This window comes from Zea mays, chromosome 4 (genome assembly GCF_902167145.1).
Source record: "Zea mays cultivar B73 chromosome 4, Zm-B73-REFERENCE-NAM-5.0, whole genome shotgun sequence".
Classification (NCBI taxonomy): Eukaryota; Viridiplantae; Streptophyta; class Magnoliopsida; order Poales; family Poaceae; genus Zea; species Zea mays.
This window is the reverse complement of record NC_050099.1, coordinates 115,229,172-115,246,997: the sequence shown is the minus strand read 5'-3', so window position 1 is coordinate 115,246,997 and position 17,826 is coordinate 115,229,172. Positions and strand designations below refer to the sequence as shown.

At 46.2% G+C, this 17,826-nt stretch overlaps 1 protein-coding gene across 3 annotated transcripts; it reads left to right on the top strand.

Annotated features, from left to right (window-relative positions):
* The first annotated feature begins 8,420 nt into the window (after window positions 1–8,420).
* On the top strand, window positions 8,421–14,629 carry LOC100280215 (putative bZIP transcription factor superfamily protein). Of its 3 annotated transcripts, none has more exons than NM_001153146.2 (5): window positions 8,421–8,609; window positions 8,689–9,390; window positions 12,718–12,793; window positions 12,882–13,008; window positions 14,036–14,609. In NM_001153146.2, the coding sequence occupies exons 2-5, from the start codon at window positions 8,831–8,833 to the stop codon at window positions 14,239–14,241; spliced, it is 969 nt and encodes a 322-aa protein (NP_001146618.2). In that variant the 5' UTR covers window positions 8,421–8,609; window positions 8,689–8,830; the 3' UTR covers window positions 14,242–14,609. The 3 variants fall into 3 exon arrangements, with proteins under 3 accessions (NP_001146618.2, XP_008677142.1, XP_008677143.1); XM_008678920.4 differs by having other exon boundaries at window positions 8,443–8,609; window positions 8,743–9,390; window positions 14,036–14,629; XM_008678921.4 differs by having other exon boundaries at window positions 8,445–8,609; window positions 8,746–9,390; window positions 14,036–14,629.
* Window positions 14,630–17,826: the final 3,197 nt, after the last annotated feature.

Here is a 17,826-nt window from a genome sequence, read left to right as displayed (position 1 = left end):
CGGTACGCATCCACGAGCTGCGCATGCGTCCGCTCAACCTCCGCGCGCGTCGAGGCCTTGGCTTTGTCCACGTGGTTGCGTAGGCTGCCGAGCCACGCCTCTAGCTCCTTGGCGCGTTGGTGGGCGAGACTGGCCTCCGCCCGCGCACGCTTAGCATCGGCTTGAGCAGCCTGCGCGTCGGCAATGGCCTTGCTCGCGTCCCTCCTCTCCGCCACCAACTGCCACCGGAGTTCCCCCTTCTCGGCCTCCGCAGCGGCCATGTGGCGGAACTGCCCGAATTATTCCAACTTAAGTGCCCAAGTCCCGCCTTAGAGGCTAGACCACACTTAAATGGGAATAACCCGTCAATCCCTCGGATCTAGTCCGACACGGCCACTGACAGGATCAAGTACCACAATCTCACTCGAAGGTGAGTCACAGAGCAAATACAATAAAGCATAAAACCATACATGTCGCAATGTTAAGTTATTACATCACCATCATCATCATCGGAGTTTTTGCAAAAGTAACCATCATTGTTTCGAAGTGCAGCGGAAAAAAAAACTAACGGTCATTAAACAGAGAGATGGGGAAGCATGTCCCATCACTCCTCATGCTCCTCCTCAGCCGAGGCAGGGTCCCACTCGACAGTCCAACCCGGTGGCAGGGTGGTCGGCCAAGTTATCCCAGCAACCATCTCCTCCAGAGAACCTGTAAAAATTATGCCACAAGCAAGGCTGAGTATACTAATACTCAGCTAGACTTACCCGGTGTGAGGAGTCTACTCCTCTACCTCTAGACATGCAGCTGTTTGGCTGTGGGGTTTGGTTGCCAAAAGCACTAGCTGAGTTTCTAAATCAAGATTTTAACTTAATCAAAGTTAAGTGTGACTCTCTTAAGGCTAAAAGTGGACTATCTACTCATACATGGTAGCAAGCATCATTAACAGTCAACATCTTATCTCAACTCATCATACTTCCACTTATTACTCAATGCAGTACAATGGATCAAGCAGTCTCATTAGCTGCGAGAAGCAGACGATTCGAATCGAGTTTTTATCCTTGCAAGGTAAACCTAAACACACGACATGCAGGGGCACTCCGTCCCCACCCACATCAACCGTCCCCATCGATTCCCTGGCAACAGAAAGGGGCTCACCGCCTTGGCGTACAATGCCTCACTGACCCCGACTGGCCGTCGTGCAGTGACCGCACTTGTACCCACCATAACCGGAATGGGAGACCTCGTCTCAGGTCGCGTGAGGAGGGCAATCTGCGGGCAGGTTCACTCAGGTACTAGGCTTACCGATTTACCATATTTCTCGGTATGTGTTTAGTACATTCAAACGCTTGACACAGGTATCCGCACGTTAATCCTTATTCCCTTTTCCATCTTGTAAACAACCAATCCCCATGGATTGTTGTCCACCAACTAGTATCATGATAGTGTGAAAGTGGGTACAATCAATTTCCTGATCTCGCGCGAGTGCTAGAAAAATCACTCGTCTTCTACCGAGATCCTATTTAATTAAAGCAACTACTCGACCTGTCATACTAGTATTCATTTCAAAAGGATTCCTGAGATCATGCAACTAGGGTTTCAAACAATTCCTACACCTAAGTGCACAATCAATCCTACAATCATTAAGTGAAGTAAAATAGCATAAATAACAGGTTATGCATAAAACCGGGGCTTGCCTTCCAAAGCAGTGGCAGGCAGGTCCTCTGGTGCTGGCTTTGGTGCTGGATCGGGGGCAACCTCCTGGGCAGCTCCTTGCTCCGGCACGAGGATGTACTCTCCGTCCGCAAGATTACAGTCTATCGAAATGCAATGAACATGTATGTCATGATTATGCAAGATTTAAGAACATTAAGTTAAAGAAACTAAGTTAAGAATTAACTTAGGGTTTCCTGGTTCTGTGGGGCTTCTAGTGGTATACAAAGACTTTGACTTATTACCCTTTAAGCTTAGGTTTGGCTTTAGGATAACACAGTAGAATTTGTATTGTCTTGATACACTCTAGTGGACAGAGTACAAGGTTTTGGAAATCATTATTTCACATTATTCATTTTCCTTTATTTAATTTTCCATTTAGGGTTTCTAAGGTAGGTTTGAACTACATCATGGTTTTAATAATTTCTAAAAATTCTGTAAAAATTACAGTGGGTTGTCACTTGTTGTTTTAGCTTGTCTTAAGAATTTGAGACTTAAGTACAAAAGCTAGGTTTTAAACAAAAAAAATAACCACAGTTGGGCAAGATGGGCCATTTTACACTACACCTCTTAGTTAGGGGTAGGCTCTGTCCTAAAGGTTATTTTTGTTGGCATCCTATGGTAATAATAGGCCTCTGGGCTAAAAATCACAGAAAACTAAGGGGTGGTTATTTAGTTATGCTTTTCTTAAGTTTCATGTCAAAAAGGCTCTTTCTACTACATTACTATTTGAAAAATGTCAAACAGCAGATTTCATATTTTTCCTAAGTTCTTTCTAATAAAACAATAGTTATCCCAAGGGTGGGGGTGTTTTTACCTTGGGGTTATTTTTGTAGAATTTTTCTAAGTTTCACTTGTTTTATTAAAATAAAAAAGATCTTAATTATTTTACACTAAAATAGGGTATGATATATTTTTCTAGTGAACTACATTAACTAAGTATCTTAACAAAAATAGGGGTGCCCTCTGGTTCAATATTTGTGTCACTTTTCCTATTTTTCTTAAACTTAAGCATATTTGGAATAAGGGGTTAAAACTAACTTAATGTAATGGACAGAGGGGTTTAACATTTTTAAACAGGTTAGTGGGTGAATATAAACTTCTCCAAATTTTCCTAACCTTAGTCAAATAGCCTAACTATTTTTCTTACTATTATTTAGCTTTTGGCTAAAGTTAACATTAAATCAGAACTTTTAAGTTTTCCACCGCACCAAGGGGTTTTATATTTTTCCTAAATAGGTTACATGATTTAGAGTCTGGCAAAATTGGTTTGACCAAAATTGGATAAACCAAACAGAAGTTATGGGTTTTTAAAGTTTCTGTTTGAATTTAAATTAGGTTTTAATTAAGTTTTCCTGGAAAAACAGTTTGCGCCGAGGTCCCTGGGTTTAAAACAATTCAAACCTCGCAGATCTACCCTTAAGGCACTATTCACCTGAGTCTCTGACCTTTCACTTAACCCCCTGGGTTTCTCTCCCTCTCACCCGCAGTCCCTCCCTCAACTGAAACAGTAGCCGCGGGAAAGAAAAGGGTGGCGCGGCTTACCGGCGGCGAGGGAGGTCCGGCGAAGGGTAGGGTTGGCTCGGGGAGGGTCTGGCGATCACGTCGAGGTACGACTCGTCGTCGGGGATGGCCGGAATCGCCCGGTCCACGTGAGCAGGCGGGCGAGCTCGTCGGCGGCGTGTGCTCCGGCCTATCCACGGCGGCATAGTTCAATCCAAGGGCATAGGGAGCTTCGTGGAGGTCTAAGGAGTCTAACCGTGCAAGGAATCGAAGAGAGGTGCACGGTGTACCTCGGTCCACGGTTGCCGGCGGTCGGTTGAAGTCCGGTGACCTTGGGCCGGCCTCTCCGGTGAAGCAGAGCCCGATTCCTCGCTCGGGGAGCTTCACGGAGACGTGCACAGTCTTCTCCGAGGGCTGGACGGGGTTGGGAATGGCTGGGCTGGCCGGTCTACGGTGGCAGGGGCTCGGGTGGCCGCGGGCACGTCGCGTATGGGCAAACGGCGGCGAACTGAGCTCCGGTGAGGCTTGAGCGCGTGCGGAGGGGTATGGCCAAGGCTCCTGGGCGTTTTATAGTCGCGGACGCGGACCAGGGCACTGGCTTGGCTTGGGCGCGGCGCGGGCGCGCGCGCGGGCGTGCTCTGGCGCGGCAGACGGCGTCGAACACGTGGCGGTTTGTTTCTTCCAGTGTTCAAATGTCGCCAGAGGTCACAAACGTGCGAATCCTTGCAAAAGTCCGGCGCAGACCTCTTCCTGGCACCTAGGGCTGTCACTCAACTGTGAGACGCCGGGGCAGATACGGCCTAGGGAGGGAGATCTTCGGGTGCCAAAACAGGTGTGTCATACTGAGCATATCACGACAAAAGCCATGCCATGGCATGTCAAACGTCCGAGTCTCGAGCTCAACTTTTTCCAGTGGGTGCCCTAAGTGGTATTGCACATTTTTGGTATAGAACCCAAGTGGTTTTGGCGCCATTTTTAAAGTGAACACGGTTGATCTTTGATTTAGGGCTAAAATGGGACTTAGAGGGAATTAGAGAGCTCTAGCTCTCTCTCCACTTGGAGATTTGAAATGGGGTTTCCCTAGGGGCCTTTTTGTAATATTTCCCTCCCCTAATTGATGGTTATAATGTTGCTTAGGGTTTGGGTAAAGATTACCCATGTTTTGCACATTTGCTCACTCTCTTTCCCCTCTTATCCATGGTTTTGGGAGATAGGGTTTAAGAGAGGCCTAGGGTTCTTTCCCCCTCTCCCAAGGTGATAGTTGCACACAATTAGGGTAATGCCTTTGGTCATTCCCAACTCTTGGTAAAAACTTAGTTTCCAAAGCCCCTTATAGTTTTGCTCCTTAAGTTCTTCCACATGTGATCATAGTCTTGAGTGCCAAGGTGTGCTCCAGCCATGGCAACACCTGGGGTGTTACAGGCCAACCTCTCCGTCAGCCTGCGACTTTTGCTTTCCGTAGCTGACTTCTCCCGGACAGCATCCACATGCTGCGCCCGAAGACGCTCGACTTTGGCAGCAAGCTCCGAAGTCAAAGCACCTGACGCAACATGGTCGGCGAAGTCGGCCACCTGCCACAAAAACCAATGAGATTCGCAATCACATAAAAACAATGAACTATCGAAGCCCAACACGACTTACATGCTTCAGCTGCTGCGACGCATGCCTCAGCTGATGGGACATAGAGCCCGCCACATCCTTAGCGGCGGCGACCGACGGAATCGCGCCACTCGCGCAGAAGGCGGACCACGGGTCCTGCGAAGCACCCTTCGCACCAACCGCCGCCGTCGGTGAAGTGGCCACCACTGGAGTCGGGACAACAGCCAGTTGCCCCACATCCGACCCTGCACCATGATCTTGGTTAAGACCAAGTTTAAAAAAAATCTTACCAACAAGGTAATCCCCCACGCAGATGTCTGTGTCAAAGTCGGCAACACGTGCCGCCGCCTCGTCAGTACGCGGTGGCGAAGGCAACCTTCGCCCCTTCGCAGGCTCGCCCAAGGGTGGTTTGCCCGCGACAGAAGCAGCAGCCTTCACACCAGCCGAAGACTTCCTAGGCCCAGGGGCGGCCGGCTTCGCAGCCGGCGCTAGCTTGCTACTGCCGGGGGCGGCAGACTTCGCCCCCCCCCGTGCCTTCTTCGCCTCGCGGAAAGGATCCCCGATCCTAACGACCGCCCGACACTTCTGTGCAGCGTCTTGACGATCCTTCTCCATCACTGTCGATACAACAACAACAATATTCCGTCCATAAGGAAAAATCTTCAAGTCACGAGCCATACGAGACGTAAATATGTCTTCGCCAGCCGCGCGGGGGATCGGAACATTCTTTGACCATCGACCACCGGTAACCTTCAGCATTCGCGCCGAAGACTCCCAAAGCTTGGGCGAAGACATCCTTCCCCCGGGGGCCGCGCACATCCCCATCAACTCCACAGCAAAACTATCAGAGACCCCCAGTCCCCCCACTGCAGTACCTATTTTTCTCTTCTTAGTGCCTGGGGCAGCTTCCTGCGAAGGGCCTTCCTCAGTCACGACCACTGGTTTCTTCCCACGGCGGTCGACGGGCACGGCAGCGTCATCCCCGGGATAGCCGCCGTACGGCAAACGATTCAACTCGAAGACCCTATTCAGGCGAACGTTGGATCCACGGATATCCCAACTCCATAGAGTCTACATCCTCGGCACATAACGCCCCACAATCCGCATAGCCCCGTCTTCCACTTCACGCACGAATGCGGCTGGATCCCGGCCACGTAGATCCAACGCGAAGGCCGGACTTCGCACTTGCTGCTCGCCCAGGGAGGGCATCTGGAGAGGGCATACTTCGCCCAACGCCCAGCCATGCGCCAAGGGCCACACTCCATAACCGATGAATTCCTCAACTAAATCGCGCCCGCTACTCATGCGGGCAGCACAACGAAGGGACCCTTCGTCGCTATCATCCTCCGCCACCTCAAACGGCGAGAACGCCACATAGTAGTGGGAGCACATCACGGCCGCCGGGAGTCCTGGGAGGTATTCGACTTCGCCTTCCGCCACATAAAACCAATAATCATACCAGTTGCCCCACTTGTTGCGGGCGCAGGGAACTAGCTCCACAACTTCCACCGAAGTCTTCCAGTCCTCGGTGTAAAGGTGCATGATCCAAACTATGCAATCTTGCTTCCAACTTTTCTCTTCTGCCAGTGCAAACAATAATTCTTGGCGAAGACCTCTACGGAGGGCTGACCGCCATACGAAGTCACTGCCCAGACATACTTCGCCAGGGCCACCACGGCATTAGGTGTCAAATGATGGATCTGCATGCCATACCTCCGTAACACCTCCACCACAAAACGATGTGCAGGTAACCGAAGGCCGACAGTAAAAAATGCCTCGAACACAATTATCTCACCCTCCGGCTCAGGAATCTCTTCCGCCCTCGGGACTCGTCCAACTCCATTCCCAAAATACCACAACTGCTGCATGTCTTGCACGTGAACCGAGGAGATCCTCGAGATGTCGAATTCCACCGTGTGGCCCAGGTGCAGCTCCACCGCCGCCAAATCACTGAAGGTACCCTCGGACGACAATTCGCCCAACGGCGTATTCGCAGCGGATGAAGAAGAAGACGGCATGGCTACGTACCGTCGGTGGCGGCGCGCGGTCTGCTTGACGCGGACCAGATCTCCGATGAACAGGAGCAAGGAGGGCAGGCGAGCGGGCGAACAGTTTCAAAATGCTAGGGTTTTGCGGCGCACAGAAAGGTAAGAGAGCCTGAGCCGCGCCGCCTCCCTTTTATACACAAGGCACGACGCTTCGGGAAGCCCACAGTCCAACAGTACCACGTCCGTCAACGGTCACATCAAAAACCCCCGTGGAACCACTTCGAGCGAGGGCAGCATCTCCACCATCTAGCGACATCTTCGGCACCAGATGACTTAGTCGAACTGGTCCCTCGGAGGGCAAATGTTGGGGCGAAGGCAAAGACGCTACCCTTCGCTCTAGGCCTTCGTCAACTCGCTGCACCAACGGAGGCAAGATGACCGGAGCGGCCCACCCTTCATCCTCTTCACTGCAAGACGAAGGCCCACGACGAAGTCTCTCCACCCCCACGTCCTCACCCGACCTGGAGGCCCACGTGGGATTCGGCCCATTGTAACAGGTCCCGCACGGACAAGCGTGTTACGGGCCTGATTTATAATAGCTTTGCTGTAATGACAGTCTGTAACCCTCCCTTATGGGAATATTCTGGGGATAATCCAGGTGCCTGAGGGCATAAACGTCCTTACATCGGGACGTTGAGCGCTCGGGCACCTATAAATACCCCCGTACAGTGCCCTTGAGAGGCTGGATTAACAGAGCAATCGTCATCTCGAGTTAAACCTTACTTGCATCCTTTCCACTCCCCCGTTGGATCAACTTGCCCAGGAGAGCAAGTTCCAACAATGGACAAGTCATAGTTGTAGGGCTTGGTGTTAAACTGTTAATTGGACTGCTTTGTGTTGTGGTCTCGTGAGCAATGGGCTGACGATGTGGGCGACTAGGTCATGTCCATGTGTTTGCGTCTAGGATGATAACTTGGCTCGCCTGTCCCACAATTTGGACCAAGCTTGTCATTAGTAAACCAAATTAGAGTGTTGGCTTACCTCGTTAAAAAATACAAACGAGCCAAGACACTAGTGAGCCGATCTGAGAAAGTTAACGAGTTTCAAGTTTTTCAAGCCCTAGATGTCATGAAAGCCTAAACTACTTTAAGAGCAACTCTAAGAGGATCTCTATATTTTTGCTAATTGATATAAATAGATTTTTTGTAAAAAATAACATCTAACAACTTATTTAAATGGTTATCCAAATATAGCCATCTTTTATTTTGTGTTTCTCGGTAGCCAAAGATAGCAGAATTTAGAAAGACTTTTGGAGATGCTAAATCTAATAGTTTTATTAGTTTAGGGCTAGTTTGGGAGCACCATTTTTCTAAGAGATTTTTATTTTCCCAAAAAAATTAGTTTATTTTCTCTTGAGAAAATATAAATCCATTAGAAAAATGGAGTTTCTAAACTAGCTCTAAAATGGTTTATAAAAATACAATTTTTTAACCAAAAGATAATGTGGACCATGCAATAGTTAGAATGAGGTTATATGCAGATGGATTTTCACCCAAAATTCCACCAGCGAAGCCGACAGCCCATGAGCCAGGACTACAGGCCCATTTCATTCCGCCGCCAACTTCAAGGCCGTTGCGTTTGCGTTCATCAACCGCGTCTGGCGACTCTTGCGTTCACGGTTCACCCGAACCACACCCGTTCCTTTCCTTTCTCCTCCCTCCCTACTCACACCCCTGAACCCTTTCACTTCGTGGCGCCGACTGCGCAACCGGCACCAACCTTCGCCAGGTTTTCGTGGGCTCTTTCACCGATACAACCATCCTCCAGGTACGTCAGCTACTTCCTTTTCTAATCTTCCTGCTGTGCGAAATCGAGCACCCCTAACCCTCCCAAAATCCTAATGCAGGCTACTTATATTCGGATCTAACCCAAAGTTGCTGTTTTTTCCATATATGAAAAGAAGAACGCAAGGGATGCTCGATTGACTCTAGTTACTTAGCAGAACCAAAAGTGGAAGGCCATCAAAGATACGAGGCTATTTTCTCTCCATGTCTCGGTCACCCCACCTCCCACCCCGCTGCCCACCGCTGGGTCCTCAGATCACTCGAAGGGATGACGGCATGTTCACGCAAAGCTGCAGGTTTCCATCTGGGGATACGTTCATTGGTGAACCACCGTGCTGGCTGGATGATCTCCTTGAAGATTCTGGGAAAGCTCCCAAGCTCCCTCCTCTCAGAAGGGCCTGCAGCGATTCTGATGCCATCTTAGATGCGCTGTCGACATTCCAGAGCCCAATTTATCCAATCGAGGAATGTGATCTAAACTCAGGTGGTGAAGCTGAGGACTTGTTGGGTGGAGTCGAAGGTGATGAAAGTGGTTCTGTGGTCGAGGCTAGCTGTTTCTATGGTCCGAATTCGCCAAGACAGAAGAGTAGGCTTACAACTTCAGAGAGTTCCATGGTAAATGCTGTGCTTGAGAATGTCCCCGGCAACCCCTTGCAGTACCTGACCATCGATGCCTGCAGTGATGTGAATGGTAATGTGGCCAATGTAACTGCTGATGCCTGTGATGCTTTTGGCCATCCTGATCAAGACAAGTCATTTAAAAGGTAAACTTAAATTTGTCAGTGAAATATCTGAAGTACTTTCTTCAAATGTTCTCTGGTTCAGAAAGTAGTGGATTCTGCCAATCGATAGCACTGTTGCTCGTTACTAAACTGGAATTCTTAGTGAAAATGCTAGAAATGTATGAATTAAAGGGCAGATGTGAACTTTGGCTCTTGCCGACAGAAAAGGAACATGAGACTCTACATCTTTGCAGAAATTAAATTAACTAATCGTGCTTCTAATTTGTGTAACACTGATAATTTTGACTTATGCCACGACCAGTACCAATGCCAGGTAGAATTTATTGTCATATGATTGCGGCAGCATAAGTAGTCGAAATCATGTGGATATGTGTGGTGTGTTTAAAAGTTAGTTCGTAAACCCTCAATGCTTGAATATTGTAAAAGCAACAACTTCCTTGAGTTTTGTAATACTACTCACCAGATTTTTGAACAGTCAAACTGTCAAAGTTTATGTTATGTGTCAATCAGAATTCTTGTTTTTCCAAGGTGCATACATTACATAGACTCTGTACAATCAAATTGGAGCCTGGACATCATTATACCAGATAACCAAAAAGATATTTACTAGTCCCTCCATTCCAAATCATAAGTCGTTCTAGCTTTTCTGGGTACATAGATTTTGTTATGCATCTGGATATACACTTCTGTCTAGATACATAACTTTTACTATGTATCTAAAAAAGCTAGAACGACTTATAATTCAGGATGGAGGGAGTATGTTCCTCAAACTACAGGAGAGTTGTATGTCATTTCATTAAGAGGAAAAGGAGTACAAGAGTGAGGCGAGAACAACTCCACCCAAATCCACACCAAACAAACAATGTTAACTACAAAGGCATGTGTCATTGAAAATAGGTTCTGTTCATTCGACCTTAGGAGCAGGCCTGGATGTCAGAGGCACCTGCCTTGCACCAAGAACTGCATTCATCAGCAACCTTCTGTAGAAGGCTCTGAATATTTGGAGAAAGGCCCTCAAACACACAAGCATTCCTAAGTTTCCATAGTTCCTAGGCCACCAGAATAATAAGTGAATACAGCCCCTTGTGCATCTCCTTAGGTGTATTTCTGATGGTGTTCCCCCACCATCTGAAGAAACTTGTTGCATCGATTGGAGGTGCCGAAGCCGTCATGGAAAGTTTCTGGAAGACCAAAAGTCCAAACTTGCCAGGTAAACACAGGATATTAGGATGTACGTGCCGGATAGTCTCAGCCTGATCATAGAGAGCGCAAGCTGGCTGGTCGGGTAGCCCATGCTTGGCGATGTGATCAACCGTCCACCACTGGTTATTTAGTTGAATACTTAAATTAGAGGCACTAAGTCTGTTAAATAAATTAGCGGTAGCTTTCAATGCTAAGCAATTAGGCTGATATTCAAGTATGACCATCCTGATGTTTACTGCTCTATTCAGAAATTCATGACTAAGTCTTCAATTTCTGGGTTTAATGTTACCAAGTCAATATATTATCTTTACATTCACACCACACACATTTCTAATGTTGTGAGTTCTTGTGTCAGGGCCTAAGGAGGCCCATGGAGGGGCTGCGTCAGCAGCAGTCATGGGCCCTCCAAGAGGGATTAGATAAGGATAGTTAGAGATAAGATTAGAAGATTAGTTGAGATTATTTAGAAGATTAGTTGAGATTATCTAGGAAGATTATCAGTTAGTTTGTTGAGAGTTTTTATGAGTTTTAAGGAGATAAGGATCTCTAGCTAGACAGGGGCTAGCTTGGGTTTCGATCCGATCCCATGACTTCTGCTGCCAATTTCATGGCATCGTCCTGGCAACCGGCGTCCCCATCTCCATGGACTGCGCCGCATGTCACCTTCGTCACGCCGTCCTGGCAACCGGCGTCCCCATCTCCATGGGCAGCATCGCCTGCCAATTTTGTCACCACATCCTAGACGCCGGCGTGCCCATCTCTAGGGACAACGCCAAATTTCGTCACATCATCTTCGTTTACGGCGTCTCCGTCCCCATGGGCGACGCCACTAGGGGCAGCGACGGCTCAACAATCACCAGCTCCATCGATGGAGGACTCGTGGACCAACATAAGGGCTGATCTCGCAAGGTTGCAAGCCTCGCTCCGGATGGTTGAGCAGGAGCTGCTGCAAATCAAGGCAGCAGTGCAACATGAGCAGCATCAATTGGCGTTGTCCGCACGACTCCAGACGTCGGCGGCTGTGGGCATACATGCTGCTTCTCGTGGCTTCCTTGCGCGACGGAGAGTGCGAGAGATGTGCCGACAAATGCTCGAGGCAACCTTAGTGTCAGTTGACCTCGACACACGGGGGCGCGACCTCGCCCTGTCGGTCGGCCATCAGTAGCGTCATCGGGCCGCTATCTCCAAGTGCGAGCATGATATGTGTCCCGCGGGCGACGAACTTCAACTCTACGACAGCGGCGGTATGGAAGGCACTCCCCTCGTCATCGGCAAGGGCGCACTGTTTAGCGCCACTACATTCCGGTACCAGCCGCCACAAGGGCGCCTCCGTTGGTTATTGTTGCGACCTATTCCAGGTGCCCGTCCATGTGCTCCCCTTTCGTCCAGATGGCGCCTATGGGACCAGGTGGCTGTACACGTACAAGTCCAATGCGCGGAGGGTGTCACCTTATCTTATGGGGTAAAAAAATCAGATTTTGAATAATAAGATAAACCGAGATGTAAAAGGCTTGTCTTATATGTGTCTGGTTTTGTGTCAAGTAGACTCGGTCTTTGAGTACCCGTCATGCTGCAGCTCGAGGACGAGCTGCTTGTCTAGGAGGGGTGTAGTGTCAGGGCCTAAGGAGACCCATGGAGGGGCTGCGTCAGCAGTAGTCATGGGCCCTCCAAGGGGGATTAGATAAGGATAGTTAGGAATAAGATTAGATGATTAGTTGAGATTATTTAGGAGATTAGTTGAGATTATCTAGGAAGATTATCAGTTAGTTTGTTGAGAGTTTTTAGGAGAGTTTTAAGGAGATAAAGATCTTTAGCTAGACAGGGACGGCCAGCCGGCCTATTTGTGTAATCAATGGATGAGAAATAAAGTAGGCAAGAATTAGAAGTGAGAAACCCTCCTCTTGCTCAGCCGTGGGCAGAGGCCCCCGGCCGACGTTCCTGTCCATCGATACCCCTCTCCAATTCCTCACCGATCTAGCGACCATAACATCTTGCCTGTGCAATAGTTTGAGCTTCATACTAAAACAGTTCTTGTTTGATGGATGTTGAACTTTTCTAGTTTAAACACTACAAAGCAAAAGAAAACATGTCATGTTTTTTGTGATTCAATATTGATGCCTACTCAGCAATTCAACACTTATGCAGGCGCTCAGGGCAAAGATCTAGGGTCCGAAAACTTCAATACATCGCTGAACTTGAAAGAACTGTCGAATCGCTTCAGGTAATTATGTTGATCTTTTATTTTATTTTACAGCCGCAGGTTTCATACTATTTATTTTATGAGAATGATGCCATTTTATTCTTTCAAGAACATTGGAGCTGATTTGGCCGTCAGAATGTCATCACTTTTCCATCTTCACAATGCTCTATCAATGGAAAACAAGCAACTGAGGATACATATTTCCAGTCTTCAGCAAGCAAAACTGATTAAGGATGGTATGTCTGAGGGCAAAACTCTTGTGCAATCAAGCTTCTCGTGCAACCACCGTGCATTAAAACTACCAAAAGTCGTGAAAAATTCTCAAATAATTTACAGATGTGCTTTATTATTATTTACTCAATCCAGAGAGCTTACAAACTTTTGATGGTTTGATTGCATGACGTTTGCACATGAAGCTTGATTGCGCAACAGTTTTTGTCTTCTTTTAATTTGTTTTGTGATTTTTACCCTATGTTACCCTGATATGGATACGTGATACGCCGATACCCTGATACACTATTTCTCAAAAAACACCGATACGGGGATACACAAATATATATTATAAAAAAATAAATGCTGGAATATTGGACCACACAAGTTCACAACCAGTACATAGTTAATAAAGTTTAGGCCATCAAGCCATTAAACCTAGGAACTTTAGTCTTTAGGTTCTAACAGACTATAATATTCCATCAAGCCAGAGAACTTTTACCTCCACACAATAGTAGGGACAGTTACCATCATTTATGCTTCAGTATTTTGTCCAATAATAAAAAGCCATCTGCTTCTTATTCAGCTAATCACAGCCAAGTGATGTATCCATGACTCCTTTAACATAATTAAAATCCCCCAAAACATTGCAAATTTAGTCTGGAGGGTTGTTGTTTGTTAAACCGCTTTCCGGTTTTAAGTTCTGACCCAATGACTTGCTGTTAATTATATTTTTTTTTCTCAATTTTAACATTACAGCTTGAACTGCAGTGTGCCAGGAATCCCTGTTGAATTGTTTTTATAGGGATAATCTGAAATATAACCTAGCATATGCAAATTGTTTCTGTAGTTCCTTTTGTAATTCATTCTCAGGCAAAAAAATATTTTGGCATTATTGCATCTACCAATACTAGGTATGAACTATTTGGCACTCCTTCCTAATGTTGCCAATGAGTATGAAATGCTGTGATTATCTAGCTAAAGTATGATGGTTCCAGAACATGGTTCAATCCTGTCTCAATGAAATGCTTTTGAAATATAATCCCTCCGCAGGTCAGACGCAGGCCCTAAAGAATGAAGCTGAAAGGTTGAAGCAGATGTCTGCCCGTCACCGCCGGAGCAGAAGCGTCACTTCCTGTTATGACCTGAGCTCATTCGGAGCAGATGCTACGGCAGTCAATTGGCAGATGCCTGACATGGCAAGGCTCAGCCTGAATGGAAGCTCCTCTGTCTCCCCAAGAAGCGGCTATGGTATATGACAGCAGCCGGCCCTAACCTCCCTCAGAAGATAAGTCGAGGCATTACCCTAGATAACTTTTCGCTAACCTTACCCAGGCATATATTTGAGGGCCCATCTTTGACTAGGATATCAGTTGGATTCGCTGAATTTTGCAGAGGCTATCAGCTTAGGCCCGGTTTGGTTGGGGTTTTAGGCTGTTTTTGCTTTCCAAAAGCCAAAAGATCAACCAAAAGACTTTTTTCAGAAGCAGTTGCTTTTCGTAATTTTTTTTAAAACACCTTAGACCTTGTTTTTGGCTTTTGGTTTTCTGCTTTTCTAAATGGGTTGAATAAATAACACAGTTGTTTCGAGAGAGATACTATAAGAGGTACATTTTACATTTGTTTTAACGGTTCAGGTTTTTCATAGTTGACGCCTTACCGCAGAGTACACAACATCTTATCGCTCATGGCTAGTGGTGATAATGGATTATGATCCAAATATTTCTTCACAAGAAATTAGAGCTCTTAATAAATTTTAGTTAAAAATGAAGAGGAATAGAGATTGGTCCTAATTTGATTTGACCCTTAAATTTTAGTGTAAAATTTAGAGCTTATTAACACCCCTACCTATGGCCTACAACACATTACTCTTAGGGTCTGTTTATTTCGGTATTTTTGATAAGCTTTTCTAAAAATCTGGTCGTAGGGAGATTTAAGTATCGTGAGAACTACATGTAGGGAAAGATGAAGTGGTCCATAAGATTTGTGAACCAGACAGAATCTACTATCGTGACAATTCGACCAATTCTATGTTCACGTTGATTTTGAACGGTTTTTATTAAAACGATTTTTACAAAAACAAATTGAAAGTTAGATGTTTTGCAGTCCACAACAGCTTTTGATGGCTAGAAGCTAAAAAAAGTTGAAACAATCAAAACTTTTCAATTATAATAAAAAAGGCCACGCAGAAATAAAAAAGGAAACAAGACTACTGATACAGGGGGTAGAACAAAACGCTGTTGGCTGTCAATTTTGATCTCATCTATTGAACGAATGACTTTGGCAATTATAGCATGCCTATTTTTGGTCTTTTAAAAGTTGTTGGTTGTATATATGTTGTGATGCTATGTCGGGGAAGGTTCCCTTTCTATTATTACAGGCCGTCTGCTCAGTCCGCTCGACTGATTGGCGTGTGTGTATTGCACCCCACCCCACTAACCTTGTGCACTACGCCGGGACAAATGACGTGACATGCAAGGAGGGACAACACAAGTACACAACAACCCACGTTAACTAATGCTCTTTTTTTAGAAAACAACCTAAAAGCACTTGCGACGTGTTTGGTTCGATGTAATGTAATGGTATAGGATTCCTTCGGGTATCTGATAACGTTACATGTGTTTGTTATAAGTTCTATTAGAATTAGATACATTGGAATCGGATACCGCTGTATAGAAAACTGAAACCCTCCAACCCTAGCCGGAATCAATGCCCCGATTCACTCGCTCAGGGCCGCTCGAGCCTTCCTCCTCCTCCTTGGACGCCAGTGCCGCGCCACCACCTAGGCCTCCATCCTCCTCGGATGCCAGAAGCCAGCGCCAAGTCTTCGCCGCCGTCCAGGTAACAAATCTCCCAGAGTCCATTCTCTCTAAATCTCGAATTTGCCCAGAGTCTGTCTCTCTGAATCCCCTAGAGTCCGTCTCTCCGAATCCCGATTTTGCCCATGTGCTTCGCTCCTTTCTAGTTCGTCAGAGTTCTAGATCCATTGGACTGCGCGATAGACTGCTCCATGATCCCGCGGACTACTGGTTTTGGTTCATCGGAGTTCTAGATCCAGTGTAATCCTGGCAGCAGTAGTAGACCATGGAGGTCTGCTGCGCCCAGCGCATGGCGTCCCGCTGCTGCACGCTGAGTCCGACGCCGACGGGGGACGCCGGCACGGGACGACACTGGGTGGGACTGGCGGACCTGGGAGAGGGAGAGCTGGAGAGGGCACGGGGGAATGGACCTAGACCTGCACTGTTTTCTTCAGCGCGACAGCCCCCAGCCAGGTGTGGGTTGAGTTGGACTGCCTTCTTCCTCACTGGAATCTGTATCCCGTTGTGCATTTGCTAGCTTTATTTTTCTGTGGTCCAGCAGAAATAATTTCCAGCCAGTTTGCACCATGATCGCTTCCAAGGTTCTGGTCAGCATTTTCAATCATTTGTGAATCCTGTCGTTGGTTGCTCCTTATTTTGTACGCTAGACTTTTGTTGTACCCAAGCGTTGCTATTCCTCGTCGTAAACTAATGAAGGGAGTATTTGGCAATTGTTTCTGTCTATTTTATATTCTCTTCATTAGTTTCATACATATCTTAGATCTGAATATTTTGTTATATAAATTATGTTTGACTTTATTTATTCGTAATCTACTACTGTAAACTATAAACTTGTTGGTTGGATTTTTTATGTGGGAATACATAAGAATGAAATCCTGGCACAAGGGGGTTTGTTCAGCAGAGGAAAGTTTTGTTCTTAATTTATTAGTCTGCGGGAAGCCAAAGTGGTTTGCTTCTAAGATCTGGTATCAGTGAAGAAGCAATCAAAGTGTTTCACCTGAAACGTAAATTCTTCGATTTAGGACAATTTCACTATTCGATGATAATAATCCTAACACAAACTTTGTTTTAGTTAAGATGGACCAATCCATTTGATCATGTACTTTATAACAGGATCTGAAACTTGTGTAACTTGTTTTGCTTCGGATTTAGCTGGTGGTACTACCGTGGCCACTCCGAATGTCATTTTCTTCTGAGTCCTCTATGCTCTGTTTAATTTATTTGATGTGCACAATGATATCCAGATTTATATGAAACTCATTTGTTGACCTCCAGATTTATCCTCAAGATCTCGACGAAGGAATATGACATTTAGGGTATCTTGAGTTCTCTCCTTGTCACGCACTATTATGTCTGGTTGCTCATGGGATTAGCATATAGAAGAAAATGTCTGAGATTAGAAAGAAGGTTAAGAAATAGAGAGCATAGGATGGAGAATTTAAATAAACTCATTCGTGAGAGTGATAGAAAATGTATTAGTGAGCTTCGTATGGATAGAAGAACTTTCTTTATTTTGTGTGAGATGCTTAGAGATGTTGGTGGGCTAAAGGCCACACACAATATGACCCTAGAGGAGATAGTGGCTCATTTTTTGTATATGTTGGCTCATCATTTGATGAACCGAACAATTGGAAGGTTCTTCTTTTGAAGCGGCGAGACGGTTAGTAGGCAGTTCAACTTATGCCTTCTAGCTGTTCTAAAGTTGCAACATTTGCTTCTTAAGACCCCTGACCCAATTCCAGAGAATAGCACAGATAATATTTGGAAAAAACTTTAATGTAAATACATAAAACTTTAAGGTTTTTCTTCAACTATAAATAGACGCATTGAAGTGATATTTCTTTTATGACATATTTGTATAATTGTTTGGGTGCATTAGATGGAACCGCTATCAAGGTAACTGTGCCAACACATCTAAAAGGAAGATATAGGTCGAGGAAAGCGGACATTGTGACAAATGTATTGGGTGTTTGTGCACTCGATATGCAATTCATCTATATGCTGCCTGGTTGGGAGGGTTCAGCG